The following is an 18,580-nucleotide window of genomic DNA, read 5'->3' on the forward strand; positions in this document are numbered from 1 at the left end:
GAGGTAAGGAGATCGAGACCATCCTGGCTAACACGGTGAAACCCCGTCTCTACTAAAAATACAAAAAATCAGCCGGGCGTGGTGGCAGGAGCCTGTAGTTCCAGCTACTTGGGAGGCTGAAGCGGGAGAATGGCGTGAACCCGAGAGGCAGAGCTTGCAGTGAACTGAGATCGTGCCACTGCACTCCAGCCTTGGCATCAGAGCAAGACTCCCTCTCAAAAAAAAAAAAAAAAAGTGGTTCCAACTGTGACATGTATACATATTTGCCATGGTTGGGTTCCTGTGTCATACTCATACAGAATTGTATTCCTTTCTTTGTAAGCACTTACTTGTTTTGTATACTCAGTTGTTAGTTATTTGTTTAATATCTGTTTCCCCCCTGGACTCATCTTCTTAAGAGTCAGAGCCATGTCTGTTTTGCTCAGCACTGTACCCTAAGGGTCTTTCATAGAACCTGTCAGCCTTTCTCAACTGTGGCTCTTCATCTGAACCATGGAACACAGAACATGATTTGAGGGGCTACTTTTTTTTCTCTCAATGCCTTATAACTGGTAGCATTCTAGATGACTAGGAGAGAAATTAATTCATTATGTAGATTGGATACTTTAGGACATAAGGGCTTACTTTTTTAAATGGAAACTTGATTGAGAAAGCATAGAAGAGACCGATCGATACAGATGTATTCTGTTGCAAACTGAAGGCAAGGGAGGGATGACTCCTCAAATGCTGCTTTCCAGTAGTAGGGTAAATGTTGGTTAGCTCAAAAACAACAAATGACCACTCATCTCTCGGTAAATATTTATTTATTTATTTAACTTATTGAGACAGGGTCTCGCTCTGTCACCCATGCTGGAGTGCAGTGGTACAATCATGGCTCACTGTGGCCTGACCTCTTGGGCTCAAGTGATCCTCCTGTCTTAGCCTTCTGAGTAGCTGGGACTATAGTCATGCACCACCATGCCCAGCTAATTTCTGTATTTTCTGTAGAGATGGGGCTTTGCTGTGTTGCCCATGTTGGTCTTGAACTCCTGGGCTCAAGCTATCTGCTTGCCTTGGCCTCCGAAAGTGTTGAGATTACAGGTGCAAACCACCACACCTGGCCAGTAAATATTTCTTAAATGAATGAATGAGTGGGGACTCAGAACTCTTAACTCAGGTCATTCTTCTCTCTCAGATTGATGAAGAACCAAAGAATGATGTGGTTCTACTGAGTGACTGGCCTGAGACTCTATACTGGGAGTCTCACCATCGCCAGAACAAGCCTTTTGTCTGCTTCTACTACTCCATCAAGGTCAACTGTTTTGTCTCCTTAAACTGGATGGAACCTGGTGGAAAAATGCAGGTGAAGCCACCTCATTTCCCCCCTCTCCTTCTTAATCCAATTTACATGCATCACACCTGAACTGCCCTCATTTTAGAATGATGGTAGTGACTGTGAATTAGCTCATTTTAGTACTCATCTCCATATCCCAGTTTGACGGGATGCAGTGATCCTTCTTCACCTCATGTTATTAGGCCCACAGAATTCATATTCCCCATAAAGTACACTGAAGGCCAAGAAAAGGGCCTTGAACATGGTGCTTCTATCATATACCCAATTCCTAGTATAATAGTCCCCACGTATTCATGGGGCATACATTCCAAGCTCCCAGTGGACATCTGAAATTGCAGATAGTACCAAACCTGACTGCCATCAATTGGAACATGTTTCTGTTCATGTGGCTGACCTACAGATTTAATGCTTTTTCCATCATAACTAAGCCTGTTCATGCACTGTGGCCATAATGCATGCCGTTGAGGTGCAACAGCAAAACTAGCATGAATTTCTCTTTCCTCCTTCACAATTTCACAGACGATTCATTTTTTTTTTTTTTTTTTTTTTTTTTTGAGACAGAGTCTCACTCTGTTGCCCAGGCTGGAGCGCAGTGGCAAGATCTTGGCTTACGGCAACCTCTGCCTCCCAGGTTCCAGTGATTCTCCTGTCTCAGCCTCCTGAGTAGCTGGGATTACAGGCACGTACCACCATGTCTGGCTAATTTTTGTATTTTTAGTAGAGACGGGGTTTCACCATGTTGTTCAGGCTGGTCTCGAACTCCTGACCTCGTGATACGCCCACCTTGGCCTCCCAAAGTGCTGGGATTACAGGCATGAGCCACTGCGCCCGGTCCGAAAAGATTAATTCTTTCTATAGATTGTAGCAACCTCAGCATACAATTGCTTTCCTTATTAAGTCAAGAACCTTCACCTTTTCACTTAAAGGAAGCATTTTGTGGCTTCTCTGTGGCATATCTGAATTGCCAGTATCACTATTCTTGTGCTTTGGGACCATTATTAAATAAAATAAGGGTTACTTGAACACAGGCACAGCAATACTATGACAGTTAATTTGATAACTGCGATGGCTACTAAGTGACTTAACAGGCAGATAGGGTATATAGTGTAGATAGACTGGACAAAGGGATAATTCAAGTCCCAGGCAGGATGGAATGGGACTGCCTGAGATTTCATCCTGCTACTCAGAACAGCATGCAATTTAAAACTTATGAATTGTTTATTTCTGGAATTTTTCATTTAGTATTTTTGGACTGCAGTTGACCACACAGGTAATTGAAACCACAGAAAGGGAAACCATGGGTAAGTGGGGGCTGCTGTACTAGGAGACTCCTAAAGTCAAGCTCTCTAGTCTTTCCTTAGTCACACCAGAGGGAACAGGGACCTGAATATTCAGCCTTCCCTACCCCACACTTTGGGAAATGATCTGCCTCCACAGTCAGGCTTTCATCTCTCATCCTCTTCTAGGCAGTACTTTGGATACAGAAAAAGGGTACAGAAATGAAAGGAACGGTAGAGAAGATGAGGCTTCGCGTGATGGATCAGCTGCCGCCCATCCAAGCAATGGTCCACACAGGTTCCTACCACATGTTAATTGCTTACTGTGGTGACATGCGCCTAAGGCTTTTTGGAGATCACCATCAAGCGTTCAGATGTCTGGGTACAGTGCCCTGTCATTTCTCCACCAGCTGCCTCTTCTATGATCCAGCAACTGAGTTGCTGCTATGTGGTACCCTGGGGGCTGTGGTTACCTGGTTTATCTTACCAAATGGCAGGAGCATCGAGATGGCTCAAATAGTCCCTATGGCTAATCATGAGCTTGTACAGGGATTTTCCCTGAATGGCCCCCAGGGATCCCTGTTGGCTCTGTGTGAGGATACAGTGAGGGTCTTCATTCACCGGGGTCAGGGCCAGCTGGAAGAAGTGAAGAAGTTCACGCCTGTCGCCAGTGGCTCTTCCATCACTTGCTCCTTTACTTGTGTCTCTCAGGGCAATTTCTACGCTGGAAACATGGCTGGAGAGATCCACGCTTGGGGTTTAGACCAGGGTAACTTCCTCCACAGCTTTCAAGCCCATTCCTCATCAGTGATATGTATCCATAGCCGGCCAGAGATCCACACCTTACTAACAGCAGGCAGTGAAGGCACAGTGAGGGAATGGAATCTCACTTATGGGAACTTGCTGCGGCAGCTGAATGTTGACGAGGATCTTCAGAGACTGCAGTTTATTGATAATACCACTTTTTTCTGCCAGACCACCTACAGTTTTTCATTGCATCACCTGCCCTACTTTTATAGCCTCTTCAATGTCTGTGGTTCTGCTCCCCGGCAGGTGCAGCGGGTCTGCTGCGGCCATAACTGGACTCGGATTCTATGTGCCACTGAGGATGGTTTATTGCGCTTCTTATCTCCAGTAACAGGGGATCTCCTGGTTATCACCTGGCCTTTACTTGTGATGGATAAGGCTTTGGCTTGGGCCTATGACTCAGAGAGAGAGGAGCTCTTTGTGGCATTAGGCAGTTCAGAGGTGCTGGTGTTTGATGCAACACGCTCTCCTTGTACAGTCAAGTATCTTGTGTGCACTTCAGCAGACGGTAAGGATAGAGTAAGATGCTTGGCTTATGGGAGGTCCCATCTGCAAAAAGGCCTAGGAGGATTGATGTTCTGTGGGCATGAGAGTGGCATTGTGAGAATCCTTTCCCACTACAGTCGTGCCCGAATAGAGAAGCCTGTTCACTCTGGGGCAGTATTGGCATTGTCTACCCTGGAAGGCCTTCAGGAAAATGCCTTGCTCTGTTCCTATGGCATGGATAACATCATACACTTGACAGAGGCCGTGCTTCAGGTGAACAAGGTAGTCCTTCAGCCTGTCAGCAAAATCCTCTGTGGCTGCCCTCTAAAACATGTGATACTCTTGCCAGGTTCTGTGGGTGCCATCACTGAAAGCTACTGCTGGCGTCTCTGGCACTATGAAGGCTCTCTGACATCTTCAGAATCAAAACAGAGCTTTGTGTGGAGAGAGACAAAATGCCTGCATGAGTGTGACATCACTTCATTTGATGTCTGCCTTCCCCTGAAACTTTTTGTCACAGGTGGCATTGATGGCTCAGTCCGGATCTGGGACTTCCACGGTAGACTTGTAACTGAGATCGACTCAGCCCTGCATTTTGGCCCACTCTGCTTTGCCAATAATCGAGGTGACCTGTTGTTGACTTTCAACCAGAGTATCTACATAGTATCTTGCTTAAAGCTTCTCCCTCCAGCTCAGCTGGTTCACCTGCGTATCCTAAAAAATGCAGATGAAATACAAGAAGTCCCTAAACCCTTCCTTCCTAGCTTCTTCTTTATGTTTGAAACAGTATTTGTACCCAGATTTGTCTACCTTGGAAGAGGGCGGCAGGAATTACAGGGGCTAGAGACCCTTGTCAACAAACGGTTCATTGCCTTCGACAATACTGTGCCTCATGTTGTAGAAGAAGAGAGAAGCATGTCCCTTGTGATTCAAAAGACCAAATTTCCTTTGTTTGAGGCTAAGGATATTGATTTCTCTACTCTTGATTCCAAGCATAATCGTCCCCGACATGAGGTTCCTGCTCAGTTGCAGCTGGCTGGCTGGGATGGATTCAATGCCTACCAAATGCTACGGTGCTTCTTTGGTCAAGGGCGGCAATGGCCCTTTGCTCCCGATGGCTACATCCCTAACTCAGTGATCCGTGCCCGCCTTTGGCCTGAGGGTACCCCAGTCTTCCTATGCTGTGATCTGTATTCATCCTACCAAGTTAAGGACTGGGACTTGTCATCTATGACTCTAGTAGAAGAGAAAATGTCAAGGAGTCAACAGAAGGATAAATCCAAGGAGCGAAAAGGAACTTCCCTTGATATTCTTGAAAGCATGGCAAACCAAAATTGGATGAGAAGAAACTATAGTGGAAGGCTTATGGATGATTTAATAGAGGCCATCCTCAACCTCACAATTTACTGCTCTGTAGAGGAATACAAGAGATATTTTAGGGTACTTAAACGTATTTTTGCCACTTGCCAGATATCTTCAGAGTCGGTTTCTAAGACTGCCCATCACCTCCTGCAAGATACAACCCATTCCAATCCACATATCCGTGAGCTAGCCTGGGAGGTACTGGATAGGCTAGGCCTCATGAACCATCATTTTGCTATTCCACTGACTATGGGATTGATGGACAGTGATGAGAATGTGCGGGCTAAGGCCTTATACCTTATGGTAAGAGTCACAGGCATCCAAACCAAGACCAGGCTGGTACAACTGCTGAAGAAACAAGAAACTCTCCGGAAAATGCAGTAAGTTGGATGGTGACCTTCTCTTCTTCTGGTTCCTTCCATCTCCTATCCTCCAGTATCTGACTGTGTCTTCCCATTTCTAAAATCCTTTTTAAATTCTATTCTTGCCAGGCATGGTGGCTCATGCCTGTAATCCCAGCACTTTGGGAGTCCAAGGCGGGCAGATCACCCAAGGTCAGGAGTTCAAGACCAGCCTGGCCAGCATGGTGAAACCCTGTCTTTATTAAAAATACAAATATTAGTTGGGTGTGGTGGTGCATGCCTGTAGTCCCAGCTACTCAGGAGGCTGAGGCACAAGAATCGCTTGAACCTGGGAGGCAGATGTTGTGGTGAGCTGAGATGGTGCCACTGCACTCTAATCTGGGCAACAGAGTGAGACTCAGTCTCAAAAAATAAATAAATAAATAAATAAATAAATAAATAAATTCCCACTTTGTTCTTTGTTTCAATTTGCTCTTTTACTCAGCACCTACCCCTTTCCTTCTGACCGCTGACTAGCCTGTCTTTCCATCATTTCTTCAATTTCTCAAGATTCCTCAAGACTCATGTCCACAAATCTCCCAACCAAAGAAGCATCATGTGTCCCACTGACTACAGGCATACCTTAGAGATATTGTGGGTTTCGTTCCAGACCACTGCAATAAAGTGAATACTGCAGTAAAGCAAGTTACATGGATTTTTTGGTTTCCCAGTGCGTATAAGTTATATTTACCCTAGACTGTAGTCTATTAAGTGTGCAGTAGCATTATATCTAAAAAAATCAATGCACAGGCCAGGCGCGGTGGCTCACACTTGTAATCCCAGCACTTTGGGAGGCCAAGGCGGGCATATCACCTGAGGTCAGGAGTTCCAGACCAGCCTGGCCAACATGGTGAAACCCTGTCTCTACCAAAAATACAAAAATTAGCTGGGCGTGGCGCTGGGCGCCTGTAATCCCAGCCACTCAGGAGGCTGAGGCAGGAGAATCACTTGAACCTGGGAGGCGGAGGCTGCAGTGAGCCGAGATCGCAGCACTGCACTCCAGCCTGGGCAACAAGAGCGAAGTTTCATCTTAAAAAAAAATCAATGCACATACCTTAATTAAAAATACTTTATTGCTAAAAATTGCTATAGATCATCTGAGCCTTCAGCAAGTTGTCATGTTTTTTGTTGGTGAATGGTCTTGACTTGATATTGATGGCTGCTGACTGGTGGGTGCTAAAGGTTGAGGTGGGTATGACATTTTATTATAATAAGACAAAGAAGTTTGCTGCATCAGTTGACTCTCCCTTTCATGAAAGATGTCTCTGTAGCATGTGGTGCTGTTGGATAGCATTTTACTCAAATAGAACTTCTTTCAAAACTAGAGTCAGTCTTCTCAAACCCTGCCACTGCTGTATCAACTAAATTAACGTAATATTTTAATATCCTTGTCTTTTCAGCAATGTTCAAAGCATCTTCACCAGGAGTAGATTCTTCATCCATTCCAGTTTGATCACAAGGTTGCAGCAATTCAGTCACATCATGAGGCTCCACTTCTAATTCTATTTCTCTTGCTATTTCCACTACAAGTAACTGCAGCAGTTACTTCCTCCACTGAAGTCTTGAACCTCTGAAAGTCATCCAGGAGGGTTGGAATTAACTTCTTCCAAACTTCTGTTCATGTTGATACCTGACTTCTTCCCATGAATCACAGCTATTCTTAATTGCATCTAGAACGTTGAATCTTTTCCACAAGGTTTTCAGTTTACTTTCCCTAGATCCATGAGAAGAACTGCTACCTATGGTGGCTATTGCCATACAAAATATGTTTCTTAAATAAGACTTGAAAGTCAAAATTAATCCTTGATTTATTGGCTGCAGAATGGATGTTGTGTTAATAGGCATGAAAAACCACATTAATCTCCTTATACATCTCCATCACACCTCTTGGGTGATGAGGCACATTGTCAGTGAGCAGTAATATTTTGAAAATGATCTATCTTTCTCAGCAGTGGGTCTCAAAATCTTCAGTAAACTATGCTATAAAGTGATGTGCTGTCATCTAGGCTTTGTTGTTCTATTTATACAGCATGAGCAGAGTAGATTTAGCACCATTCTTTCAGATCCTAGGACTCTCAGAATGGCAAATACACACAGGCTTTGACTTAAAGTTACCAGCTGCATTAGCCCCTAACAGGACATGGCATGTCCTTTGAAGCTTTGAAGCCGGCCACTGACTCTTCTCTAGCCATGAAAGTCCTAGATGGCATCTTCTTTGAATAGAAGGCTGTTTTGTCTACAATGAAAATCTGTTATTTAATGCAGTCGCCCTCATCAGTTATTTTAGTTAGGTCTTCTGGATCACATGCTGGAGGTTCTCCATCAGCACTTGCTGCTTCACCTTGCACTTTTATGTTCTGGAGACAGCTTCTTTCCTTCAACCTCATGAATTATTCTCTGCTAGCTTCAAACTTTTCTTCCACAGCTTCCTCAGCTCTCAGCCTCCGTAGAATTGAACAGTGTTAGGGCCTTGCTCTGGATTAGGTTTAGGCTTAACAGAACGTTGTGGCTGGTTTGATCTATCCAAACCACTAAAACATTCTCCACATCAGCAATAAAACTGTTTTGCTTTCTTATCATTGTGTGTTCACTGGAGTAGTACTTTTAATTTGCTTCGAGAACATTTCCTTTGCATTTGCAACTTGGCCTACTGTTTGGCACAGGAGGCCTCGCTTCCTGCCTATCTTGACTTTCAACATGCTTTCCTCACTAAGTTTAATCATTTCTAGCTTTTGATTTAAAGTGACACACATGTGACTCTTCCTTTCACTCGAACACTTAGAGGACATTGTAGAGCTATTAGCTGGCCTAAGTTCAATATTGTTGTGTCCCAGGGAATAGCAAGGTCTGAGGAGAAGAGATGGGGGAATGGCTGGTTAATAGAGCAGTCAGAATACACACAACATTTATTGATTAAGTTCACCGTCTTACATGGGTGCGGCTCATGGTGCCGTGAAACAAGTAAAATAGTCACTTCGAAGATCGCTGATAACATATCACCAAAATGGATACAATAATAATGATGAAAAAGTTTGAAATACTGTCAAAATTAGCAAACTGTGACACAGACAAGAGCCGAGCACACGCTGTTGGAAAAATGATGCTGACAGGCTTGCTCTAGGCAGGGTTGCCACAGACCTTCCCTTTGTAAAAAACACAGTGTCTGTGAAGCACAATAAAGGAAAGCACAAGAGAACGAGTTATGTGGCACTACATTCCTTGCCATCCTTCAGCCTTTTTTTTTTTTTGAGACGGAATCTCACTCTGTCACCCAGGCTGGAGTGCAGTGGTGTTATCTTGGCTCACTGCAGCCTTCGCCTTCTGGCTTCCAGGAATTCTCCTGCCTCAGCCTCCTGAATAGCTGGGATTACAGGCGCCCACCACCATGCCCAGCTAATTTTTATATTTTTAGTAGAGATGAGGTTTTGCCATATTAGCCAGGCTGGTCTTGAACTCTTGACCTCAAGTCGTCCACCCACCTCGGCCTCCCAAAGTGCTGGGATTACAGGCGTGAGCTACTGTGTCCAGCCACATTCTTTCTTCTTTAACCAGACTTTACTTCAGCCTGTTCTAAATTACTACTTTATCCCTCTCTTCCATTGTAACTTCTTGTTTTTTTTGAATTTTGTTCTATCACTAGCTTAGTACTGTCCTCCTTTTCCCTTGACTTATATAGGCAAGAAATTATCGGGGAAATCACTCTGGGACAACTGCTGAATATTCAAGCTGAAGATATACAGTCCCTGCTTATTCATGTGGAGCAGCAGCTAAATGAAAACTTGACCTTGTTACAAAGAGAAAAGTCACTTACTTTTTCTTTTGATATACCATGGTCTGAAGAACTTAAGGTCTTTTCTAAAGACATGCTCGTACCTTTGTCAGAAACTGTAAAGATCACCAAACCAAAGAAAAGAAAGAGACATTTTCAAGAAAGGAGCAGAAAGCTTAGTATGTATGGGATGATGTATGGAACATGTTTGGGGCCAACCTCAGGGCCCCAAAATGCAGGGTGAATGAGGCCAAGGTATATGAAAGGATACTAGTGAGAATGGAGTTCAGTGGGAGAATCTTATTCACAGAAAATGACCTTCCTGAGAAAGATATATCGCACAGCAAATACCAAGCTCTTATTTCATTAGAATATGGATGGCGGGATGAAACCATGCATTTCCATATCATAAAGCCTCAGTCCCCCTGCTTTGTATCTCTTATGGTAGCTCACTGAATTAGATTTTACAAAGGATCTTACTCAATACCTCTGTGTTTCTGTTAACTGTTTTTCTCCCAATATCTCTGCAGTTAAAAAGGACCTGAGAGTTGCCAGGAAGCACAGAAAGACAAAGTTGGGAAAGTCTGTTTCCATGTTGATGCCTTCAGAAGATGCAGGTGAACAAAGAGAGGCCAGGAAATCAGAGCAAGTTGAAACCCAACATGTTACCTTAGAGCCAGAGCTACCACTGAGTTCTTTAAGCACAGTCAAATCCCAGGATTATGCTGAAACAGAGAAGGAGGTCATTTTACAAGTTATGGAGGCCATGGAGGCCACAGAAGCCCTAGAGGCCACAGATACCATGGAAGCCATAGATCAAGGTAGCATGAAAGATTATGGAGACGTGATCTCTAAGCTGGAAAGAAAAGAACACATTAAAAGGCTTTGGAAAAAGGCAATGAGAAAAAGCCACAGAATAGCAGATGTGCAGTGGAAAGAGAAACAAGATTTGAAGGATGTTTCAGAGGTGACAACAGAAGAACCTAAGGAAGATGTCATAAAAATTGATGAGCAAGAAGAAGGTAAATGGAAGAAAAGTGAAAAGAAGAAGACCCGGGGTTTGGCTGGGACCCCTGGACATGCAAGTAGACCAGACACCAGATCTTGGAGGGATGACATTTGCTCTCTTGTCACTTCAAGGATAGCAAGTTCCCATCCAGGAATGTTAAGGGATCTGGGCAAAGAATTGGTAGGCCTGGCTGGGGTGATACTTGCTGACCGACAGCCCAGCTGGAATCTCTTCCAAGAGATATGCCCCCTTTTAAAGGATTCAAGCTCAGTCTCATTAGAATTAGATGACAGAGTATTGGAAGAAACACCCACCATAACAAAACAAGTCATTAAAGGGGGTGTCAAGGACAAAAGGACAGGAGTATTGACAGAACAAGAGGATAAAAAAGCATTAAAGGAAGATGAGAAATTTTCTCAAGAAGAAAAGGAAAAGAAAGCTGTTTTCCCAGCAGATCGCTTAGTCTTGGAGAAAAGGAAATTTAAAAGAAAAATGGGGAAACTGGCCAAGCAAGAAAGGAGAAAGAGGCCTGGGAACTGGGGAAACTGGTTCAGGATCACTGGACAAAACCAGAGGAAAAATTGCAGAGAAAGAAGAAACCAACCAAAGATAAAAAGAAACTGACCCATCCAGAAGAAAAAATGGCCCAGGAAGAAGAAATACTTGCTTCCCCACAAAAGGAATTAATTATGGAAGATCAGAAGTTAGTCCTAGAAGAAACAGAGAGACTAGACTGGAAAAAGAGGAGAGCAAACAGTTAGCCTGGGAAAGAAAGAAACTGTACCTAGAAGACAATGCAGCCAAGTCCTGGAGAACAGGAGAAATGGTCGGAATGAGGAAGAGAGATGCAGGCCCAGGAGGAAAGCATGAGGGCCCAGGAAGAGAAAGAGCTAGCTGGGCCAGAGAGAGGATGGAGCTGGTCTGAGGAAGAGGAAAAAATCACAGAGGAAATCAAGAAAGGGTCCCCAAAAGGAGAGAAACAGACCATAGGAAAAGAGAAAAAAGCTAAGAAAAAGAAGAAACAGACTGAGAAAGATGAGAAAGCAATTGAGGAAGAAGAACAATGGATTCAGGAAAAACTAGCCTTACAAAAGGAGAAACTGGCCCACGAAGAGAGAGTATGGAGTCAGAAAGACAAGAAACGGGCCTGGAAAAACAAGAAAGAGGTAGAGCCAAAAAAAGGAGTCTGGAAAAAAGAGAAATTGTCCTTAGAAGAGGAGGAACAGGCTGGTGAAATGGAGGAAGAGTTCCAGGAAAGAGAGAAAGAGGCCAAGGAAATAGAGAAAAGGGCATTGGCAAAGAGACAAGCCCCAAAAGACAGTAAACTGGCCAAGAAAGAGAGTGATATTGCTAAGAAAGAAAAGGCAATGGCCAGGGAAGGAATTGGCATAACTGAGAAAAAGAAAAAAATAACCCAGGAAGAGAAAGAAATTATGAAAGAAGAGGGCAAATTGTCCCAGGAAGACAGGAAACTGGCCTATGACATTATGACCAAGGAGAGAGATGTTGCCAAGAAGAAAAAGAAAACCAAAGAGGAAAGAAAACAGGCAATGAGAAAACTGGATATGGAAGAAGGGATTGGTTCTGAAGAGAAAGAGGCTCGCTTCAGGGAAGAAAATATAAGAATGAAAGAGAATCAACTGTTTGGGATCCTGGCACGAATAGTTAGAGAATTGGTTACAGTTCCTTCAGAAGAAAGAGAAATAACTGAGGGAGAGACATCATCCATTATAGAAAAGAGTGAAATTGATGGCGACAGGTGGGAATTTTTTAAGGAACAGAGGGAATTAATTAAAGAAGAGAAGGAACAGGCTCAGAAACATAGGAAACTAGTAGACAGACTGGTCACCAAAGAGAGAATGCTAACTGATAAAGAGAGCTCAGAGGAGGACCAAAAGTTATTAGAGGAGGTCCAGGAAAATATACTATTCAATAAAATCCAGATACAGACTATGTTAAAGGAGTTTCAGAAGACAAATTTGTTAGAAAAAAGGCAGGTAGAGGAGCTTCTGAAGAAAGTTGAGGAGCGTGAACTAAAGAAGACTCAGATGAAGTGGTTATTAGATAATCTCAGAATTATACTATTAAAGGACTTATATAAGGGCTTGACTGAGAAGGAAACAGAGGAAGGTCTAATTAAGAAAGGGAAACAGGAGGAGATTCTGCCCAAGAAAGAGAAAAGGAAACATCTGATTAAGAAGAAAAAAGCAAGTATGAGTGAAGAGGAATTGGAGGATAACTTGACTAAGAAGCTAAAGGAAGAGGGTTTGACTCAAAAAAGGAAAATGGAAAAGAGGTTGACTAAAGAGAAAGAGAGGCTGATTAAGAAAAAAGAGGGCCCACAAGAAGAAAAGAAGAGCCTTAGCGAAGAGGAGTGGGGGCGCTGGAGTGAGGAGGAGGAAGAGGAGAGCCTGAGTGAGGAGGGAGAGGAGAGCTTGAGTGAGGAGGGAGAGGAGAGCTTGACTGAAGAGGAGGAGGAGAGCCTGAGTGAGGAGGGAGAGGAGAGCTTGAGTGAAGAGGAGGAGGAGAGCCTGAGTGAGGAGGAGGAGGAGAGCTTGAGTGAGGAGGAGGAGGAGAGCTTGAGTGAGGAGGAGGAGGAAAGCCTGAGTGAGGAGGAGGAGAGCTTGAGTGAGGAGGAGGAGAGCTTGAGTGAAGAGGAAGAGGAAGAGGAAATGGAGGAAAAAGCGAAGGAGGAGGAGGAAAGGCAGAAGGATGTGGAAAGCCTGAGTGAAGAGAAGGAAAAGGAGAGCAGACTTATGGAGGCAATGTTCTCAGAAGAGGAGAGAGTATTGAAAACAAAGTTCCCAAAGAAAGAGGTGAGATTATCCAAGCTGGTGATAGAAGGTGAGGATCTTGCTGAGGAAAGCGAGGGTACAGCTAAAGGAGAAATGCATTTTAAGAAAGAGGGCTTGCTTGATGTAAGGAGAGACTCCAGACTTATGGACAAGGCTGTGTGGCCAACAGTTCTGAAGAGCCCCTCCAAAATACCATTCCAGGTAACCCTGGAGGAAAAAGAGGGAACATCCCTGAAAGTGTTAGAGGATCACTTGGATTCTGAAAACAGACAGGGCCGTCAACTTCTTGGAGTACACCCCATGACAAGTTCACTGGGAAGAGAAGAGAATGAACTCTTGGAGAAAGCCAGGGGTATGTTTTTACAAGCCATGGAAACAGGCTTAGAGACCCAGGTCCCAGAAGGTCTCCACAGGCCAGAGTTTCAATTATCTGATACTTCCATGGAACCACACAAACCTAAACACAGACACAAAGGTGAAAGATGGAAGTGGTTCTTGGGGTATCAGGATTCTTTGATGGGGGAAACTAAGGGTCAGGCTCCAGCTCCAGTCCCAGCCTTTTCACCTGAAATGCCAGATAGGAGATATCGAAGGCTGGCCTTCTCAGAAGCAAGCTTCTCAGACGAGGATTGGATTAACAATGCCTTACAAAGGTTGGAAGCAGGAAAGCAACTTTCCAGGGACAGTTTTCATCGACTGAGTCAGATCCTCAGAGACTTTACTTCAAAGAGACACTTGAAATGGATGCGTATGTCCAATCTTAAGGTCATTGCTAAACATCTCAGGCAGAACCTAGAGTTAAGTCCCACTGATACATTACAACTCTGTAAGGAAGTTTTGAGTCCGGTGCACTTAAAAGAGATCCCTCCAATTAGAAAAAAAGAAACACAGAAATGGTTGGGGCTGTCCTCTGTGCCCAAAGCAGTATTACCATCAGCCATCAAGAGGACTCAGACCCCACAGGCTGTCAGCTGGCATCTCTTAGCTGAGTCCCATAGGAAGAAGCAGGCACAACAGTTATCCACTGCTCTCAAGGAGATAAAGCACCTTTATCCAGTCACAAGGGATGTTCCTACAGCTGTTTGTCCCTCTGTGGATAAGAAATCTCTAGCCTTGGTATTTGAGAAGGACTTCCCAGCCTTGAGGAGGAAGGGTGAGATCTCCAAATCTCACCCTTCGGCAAAGGAGGAAGCACTGCCCATCCCTGCTCCAGTGATACCACCAATTACCAAGAGGATTCAAGTCCCAAAGGCTATGAACTGGCATCTTTTGGAAGAGCCTCACAGGAGTGCGCAGGTACAACGGTTATCTGATGCCCTCAAAGAGATGGAGATGCAACATTTTTATCCTGCCACAAGAGACATGTTCACAGGTGCCCATGCCTCTGTGGACAAACAAACTCTAGCACTAATGTTTCAGAAGGATCTCGGGGCTTTTAAGGGTAAGGGCAGGCCCCCTAAATTGCCCAAGTTGGAGAAGAAGGCACAATCCATCTCTAAAAAGAAGGAAGAGATGCCTTTGTGGGAGACGTTTGTGGCACTGTACCATGTTTTGCGGATGCTGCAGCAGCGATATGCAAAAGACAGTGCTGCTTGGATGGAACAGTTCTACCAGCTCATGGACCTGTACCAACTTAAGTCCCCTAGAATCCAGAGGCTTCTACTAGAGTTACTGCAGAGAGAGGAACTTCAACCCCAAGAGACCATCTACAAAAATGCCCTGAAGACCAAGGAGCTAGCATATGGTGAGCGTTTGTTCTACCACCTGTTTTGTGGTCATTCCCATGACCCTGCAGGTCCCCTCAAGTTCCAGGATGTGGTACCCCTCCCTGGGCAGAACAATGTCCATACTATCCAACCTGAGGGCATTGCCCAGTATGGCTTCCTACAACTTGCCTGGAAAAGCCTACCGCAAGTCAGTCCTCACCGTATTGAGAGGCTGCCCAGTATTCCTACTCCTACTATGATTGGGCTTAATATTAGGACTTTGGGATTCTATGGGAAAATGAGCCTGGGCCACAGATTTTAAGCCTCCTTACTTGTTCCCTGCTTTGAGGTGGAGCTAGATGAAGACTCATCTTCATTCAGCTCCAGAAACCTGCTACTGTATACTGAATAAAGTGACATTTCTCAGCTGTAACAAATATTCTAGCTTCTCTTCCTCCTCAAGCCTAGAATCCCTTGGAAAGTGGCCAGAGAAAACCGATGCCCTTTGTCCTAAAGGGGACAATTTTTCAGTCAGTGCAGTGTAACCTTTAGAGGGCAAGGGCCAGTATCTGATCACCTTTTTGTAGAAAAGTCTGCCCTGGTACTCTTTCTCTTTGGCTACTATTCCTTTCCTTAGAAGGTCTTGGAGGCATCTGGCTGGGCATGGTGGCTCACGCCTATGTAATCCCAGAACTTTGGGAGGCCAAGGCAGGCAGATTACCTGAGGTCAGGAGTTTAAGACCAGCCTGGGCAACATAGTGAAACCCTGTCTCTACTAAAAATACAAAAATTAGCTGGGCGTGGTGGCAGGCGCCAGTAGTCCCAGCTATTTGGGGGGCAAGAGAATTGTTTGAACCCGGGAGGCGGAGGTAACAGTGAGCCAAGATCGCGTTATTGCACTCCAGTCTGGGCAACAGAGCAAGACTCCTTCTCAAAAAAAAAAAAAAAAAGTTTGCATCTATATTTATATATGAGATTATATTCTAATTTCCTTCTGTATTATATTTTACATATTTGATACGTCATATCAGTTCCTTAAAAAAAGAAATAGAACTTGTCTTTGAAAATGTATGGAGCTTTTTATATCTGTTGATTTGTTTTGTTCATAATGTTAGATTTTTAATCACCTTAAAGGTGATTATATGTATACGTATATGATTATAAGTCTTTTTATATGAGCCCCTAAATAAAAGTATCCCGTGTTTTTTGTTTGTTTTTATTTTGGGGACTTTTTTGAGACAGGGTCTCACTCTCTGTCATCCAGGTTGGAGTGCATTGTTGCAATCACAGCTCACTGCAGCCTCGACCTCCCAGGCTCAAGTGATCTTCCCACCTCAGCCTCCCGAGTAGCTGGAACTACAAGCAGACACCACCATACCTGGCTAATTTTTTGTGGAGGTAGGGTTTCACCACATTGTGCAGGTTGATCTCGAACTCCTGGGCTCAAACAATCCGCCTGCCTCAGCCTCCCAAAGTGCTAGAATTACAGGTGTGAACCACCACGCCAGGCCCCTTTTGGTTTTCTCCTGAGTAGCCACAGCTGTGTGCATGTGCACAGCCTTCCAGACCTCTAGGAACCTGTGGGATCTTAGCAAGGCCCTCTTTTGCTGTCTCATTCCATGGTTCTTCCTGTAACTGTCTGGCCTGCCATTTTGTTAATTACGCTAACCGGTATGGAGCTCAGGCTATTATTAGAATTCTCTGATTGTTTGTCACTGAGTTCTCCATTGTTTTCAGCAGTACTCAGGGCATGGATTTTTTTCATGTCTGCTACTAACTCCATTCTGCCCCCTCTGGTAGTACGGTCGAACTGCCAGGCCTGAAGGTAGACTTGAGGGGAGGGGCGGGCAGGATGGGAGCAGCACCTGGCTAAAATACCACAGATCCCACTGTTCTTTCCAAGAGTCAGTAAACCTGCTTTCAACAAATGCTTCTTAATTGTGTCCATGCTCTTGATCAGCTTCCAGCGTTTTTGAATAGTGGTTTTTGACAACTTTGTACACTTTTATCATTGCTTTTAGGAGGAGAGGATTTCATAAACTCCTCACTTAACCATTCCGGAAGTCAGTCCAGAATATAATTGGTTTTTATTGTGCCACCTGGGGAATCATGCCTTTCTTCAATACTAGAAAATTCTCGAACGGGCGCGGTGGCTCATGCCTGTAATCCTAGCACTTTGGAGGCCAAAGCAGGTGGATTGCCTGAGCCCAGGAGTTAGAAACCAGCCTGGACAACATGGGAAAACCCTGTCTCTACTATAATACCCAAAAAAATTAGCCAGGCCTGGCGGCTCGCGCCTGTAGTCCCAGCTACTCGGGAGGCTGAGGCAGTAGATTTGCTTGAACCCGGAAGGTGGAGGTTGCAGTGAGCCAAGATCGCGCTACTGCACTCCAGCCTGGGCAACAGAGCGAGATTCCGTCTCTTAAAAAAAAAAAAGAAGAAAATTCTCAAATGCTAACGTTTTGCTTACTTCTCCATCATTCCATCTATAATTTCCTTCTAGCATCCAATTACAATACATCTCGGTTGCCACTGCTCATTCAACAACGTTGCTTCTTGGCCTCTCATGTTTTCTCTATCCATCTGACTTTCTCTTTTAATTTCCTCTGACCTAGTTGTCAGATTACTCATTTTCTTTCGCTGTGCCAAACCCGATAAGTGCTTTAAGGTCTAACCCGTCTTTTTCAAACCTCTCTGGTGCTTTCAACAGTATTTTCTTTCCTCATTTTTTTTTTTTTTTTTGAGACGGAGTCTCGCTCTGTCGCCCAGGCTGGAGTGCCGTGGCCGGATCTCAGCTCACTGCAAGCTCCGCCTCCCGGGTTTACGCCATTCTCCAGCCTCAGCCTCCCGAGTAGCTGGGACTACAGGCGCCGCCACCTCGCCCGGCTAGTTTTTTGTATTTTTTTAGTAGAGACGGGGTTTCACTGGGTTAGCCAGGATGGCCTCGATTTCCTGACCTCGTGATCCGCCCGTCTCGGCCTCCCAAAGTGCTGGGATTACAGGCTTGAGCCACCGCGCCCGGCCCTTTCTTCATATTTGCTATATCTGTTGTCCGTTAATATTTTAACAAGGGCTATAATATAACCCCCAAGCAGTATTAATATTTTCTGATAGAGGAAGAAGTGTAAATTTGCCTCTGTCCATTGTTGTCTACTCATAGTGGCTTGTTTTCTGGACTGTTTCCTAACTTTGGACTGTGAGCTCATGATAACTGAAGTTTCCTGTGTGGAAAATTTCAGTGGAATTGAAGTGATGCCTCTCCCTTCCTCTCCCCTCCCCACTTTGTACCCCATGATTTTCAGTCGTTGGGAAGTTCTGTTTATTCCTGGTTTGATATTTCTGTACCTAGCAGCTCAAATAAGTTCATACCTCAAACCCAAGTAAGGCTCATAATTTGTAAATACGGAGGGAAGAAGTTATTTCCATTTTAGTACCTAGTGTTATGCAGGAGTCTTAATTCCAATTCTTCAAATCACTCATTCCTAAGGTTCATAACCCATCTGTTTAAATGTAAACTCTCTTGTTTTGGTATTAGGTATTGCTGCATAACAAATTACCACAAATGAGGTTAAAAAACATACATTAATGATGTCATAGTTCTCATGGGTTAGAGTCTGTACTTGGCTGAGTGGAAG

At 44.3% G+C, this 18,580-nt stretch overlaps 2 protein-coding genes across 2 annotated transcripts; both read left to right on the forward strand.

The window, feature by feature from the left end:
* The first annotated feature begins 773 nt into the window (after nt 1-773).
* LOC101015815 (WD repeat-containing protein 87-like) lies at nt 774-11,068 on the forward strand. Its single transcript, XM_031659040.1, has 5 exons — nt 774-791; nt 1,175-1,342; nt 2,800-5,645; nt 9,343-9,614; nt 9,966-11,068. Exons 1-5 carry the CDS (start codon nt 774-776, stop codon nt 11,066-11,068), a joined length of 4,407 nt encoding a protein of 1,468 aa, XP_031514900.1.
* Nucleotides 11,069-11,289: 221 nt separating this feature from the next.
* LOC110741932 (WD repeat-containing protein 87-like) lies at nt 11,290-15,378 on the forward strand. Its single transcript, XM_021931055.2, has 2 exons — nt 11,290-11,610; nt 11,863-15,378. The coding sequence occupies exons 1-2, from the start codon at nt 11,290-11,292 to the stop codon at nt 15,265-15,267; spliced, it is 3,726 nt and encodes a 1,241-aa protein (XP_021786747.2). The 3' UTR covers nt 15,268-15,378.
* Nucleotides 15,379-18,580: the final 3,202 nt, after the last annotated feature.

Source organism: Papio anubis, chromosome 20, assembly GCF_008728515.1.
Source record: "Papio anubis isolate 15944 chromosome 20, Panubis1.0, whole genome shotgun sequence".
Lineage (NCBI taxonomy): Eukaryota > Metazoa > Chordata > Mammalia > Primates > Cercopithecidae > Papio > Papio anubis.

Excerpts from the sequence above, each read along its gene's own strand:
- LOC110741932 (XM_021931055.2), top strand. The coding sequence starts at position 11,290 with ATGCAGGCCCAGGAGGAAAGCATGAGGGCCCAGGAAGAGAAAGAGCTA. Across the intron at positions 11,611-11,862 it reads CCTGGAAAAACAAGAAAGAG|GAAGAGAAAGAAATTATGAA; the intron begins GTAGAGCCAAAA and ends AAAATAACCCAG.
- LOC101015815 (XM_031659040.1), top strand. Across the intron at positions 1,343-2,799 it reads AACCTGGTGGAAAAATGCAG|GCAGTACTTTGGATACAGAA; the intron begins GTGAAGCCACCT and ends ATCCTCTTCTAG. Across the intron at positions 5,646-9,342 it reads GAAACTCTCCGGAAAATGCA|GCAAGAAATTATCGGGGAAA; the intron begins GTAAGTTGGATG and ends TGACTTATATAG.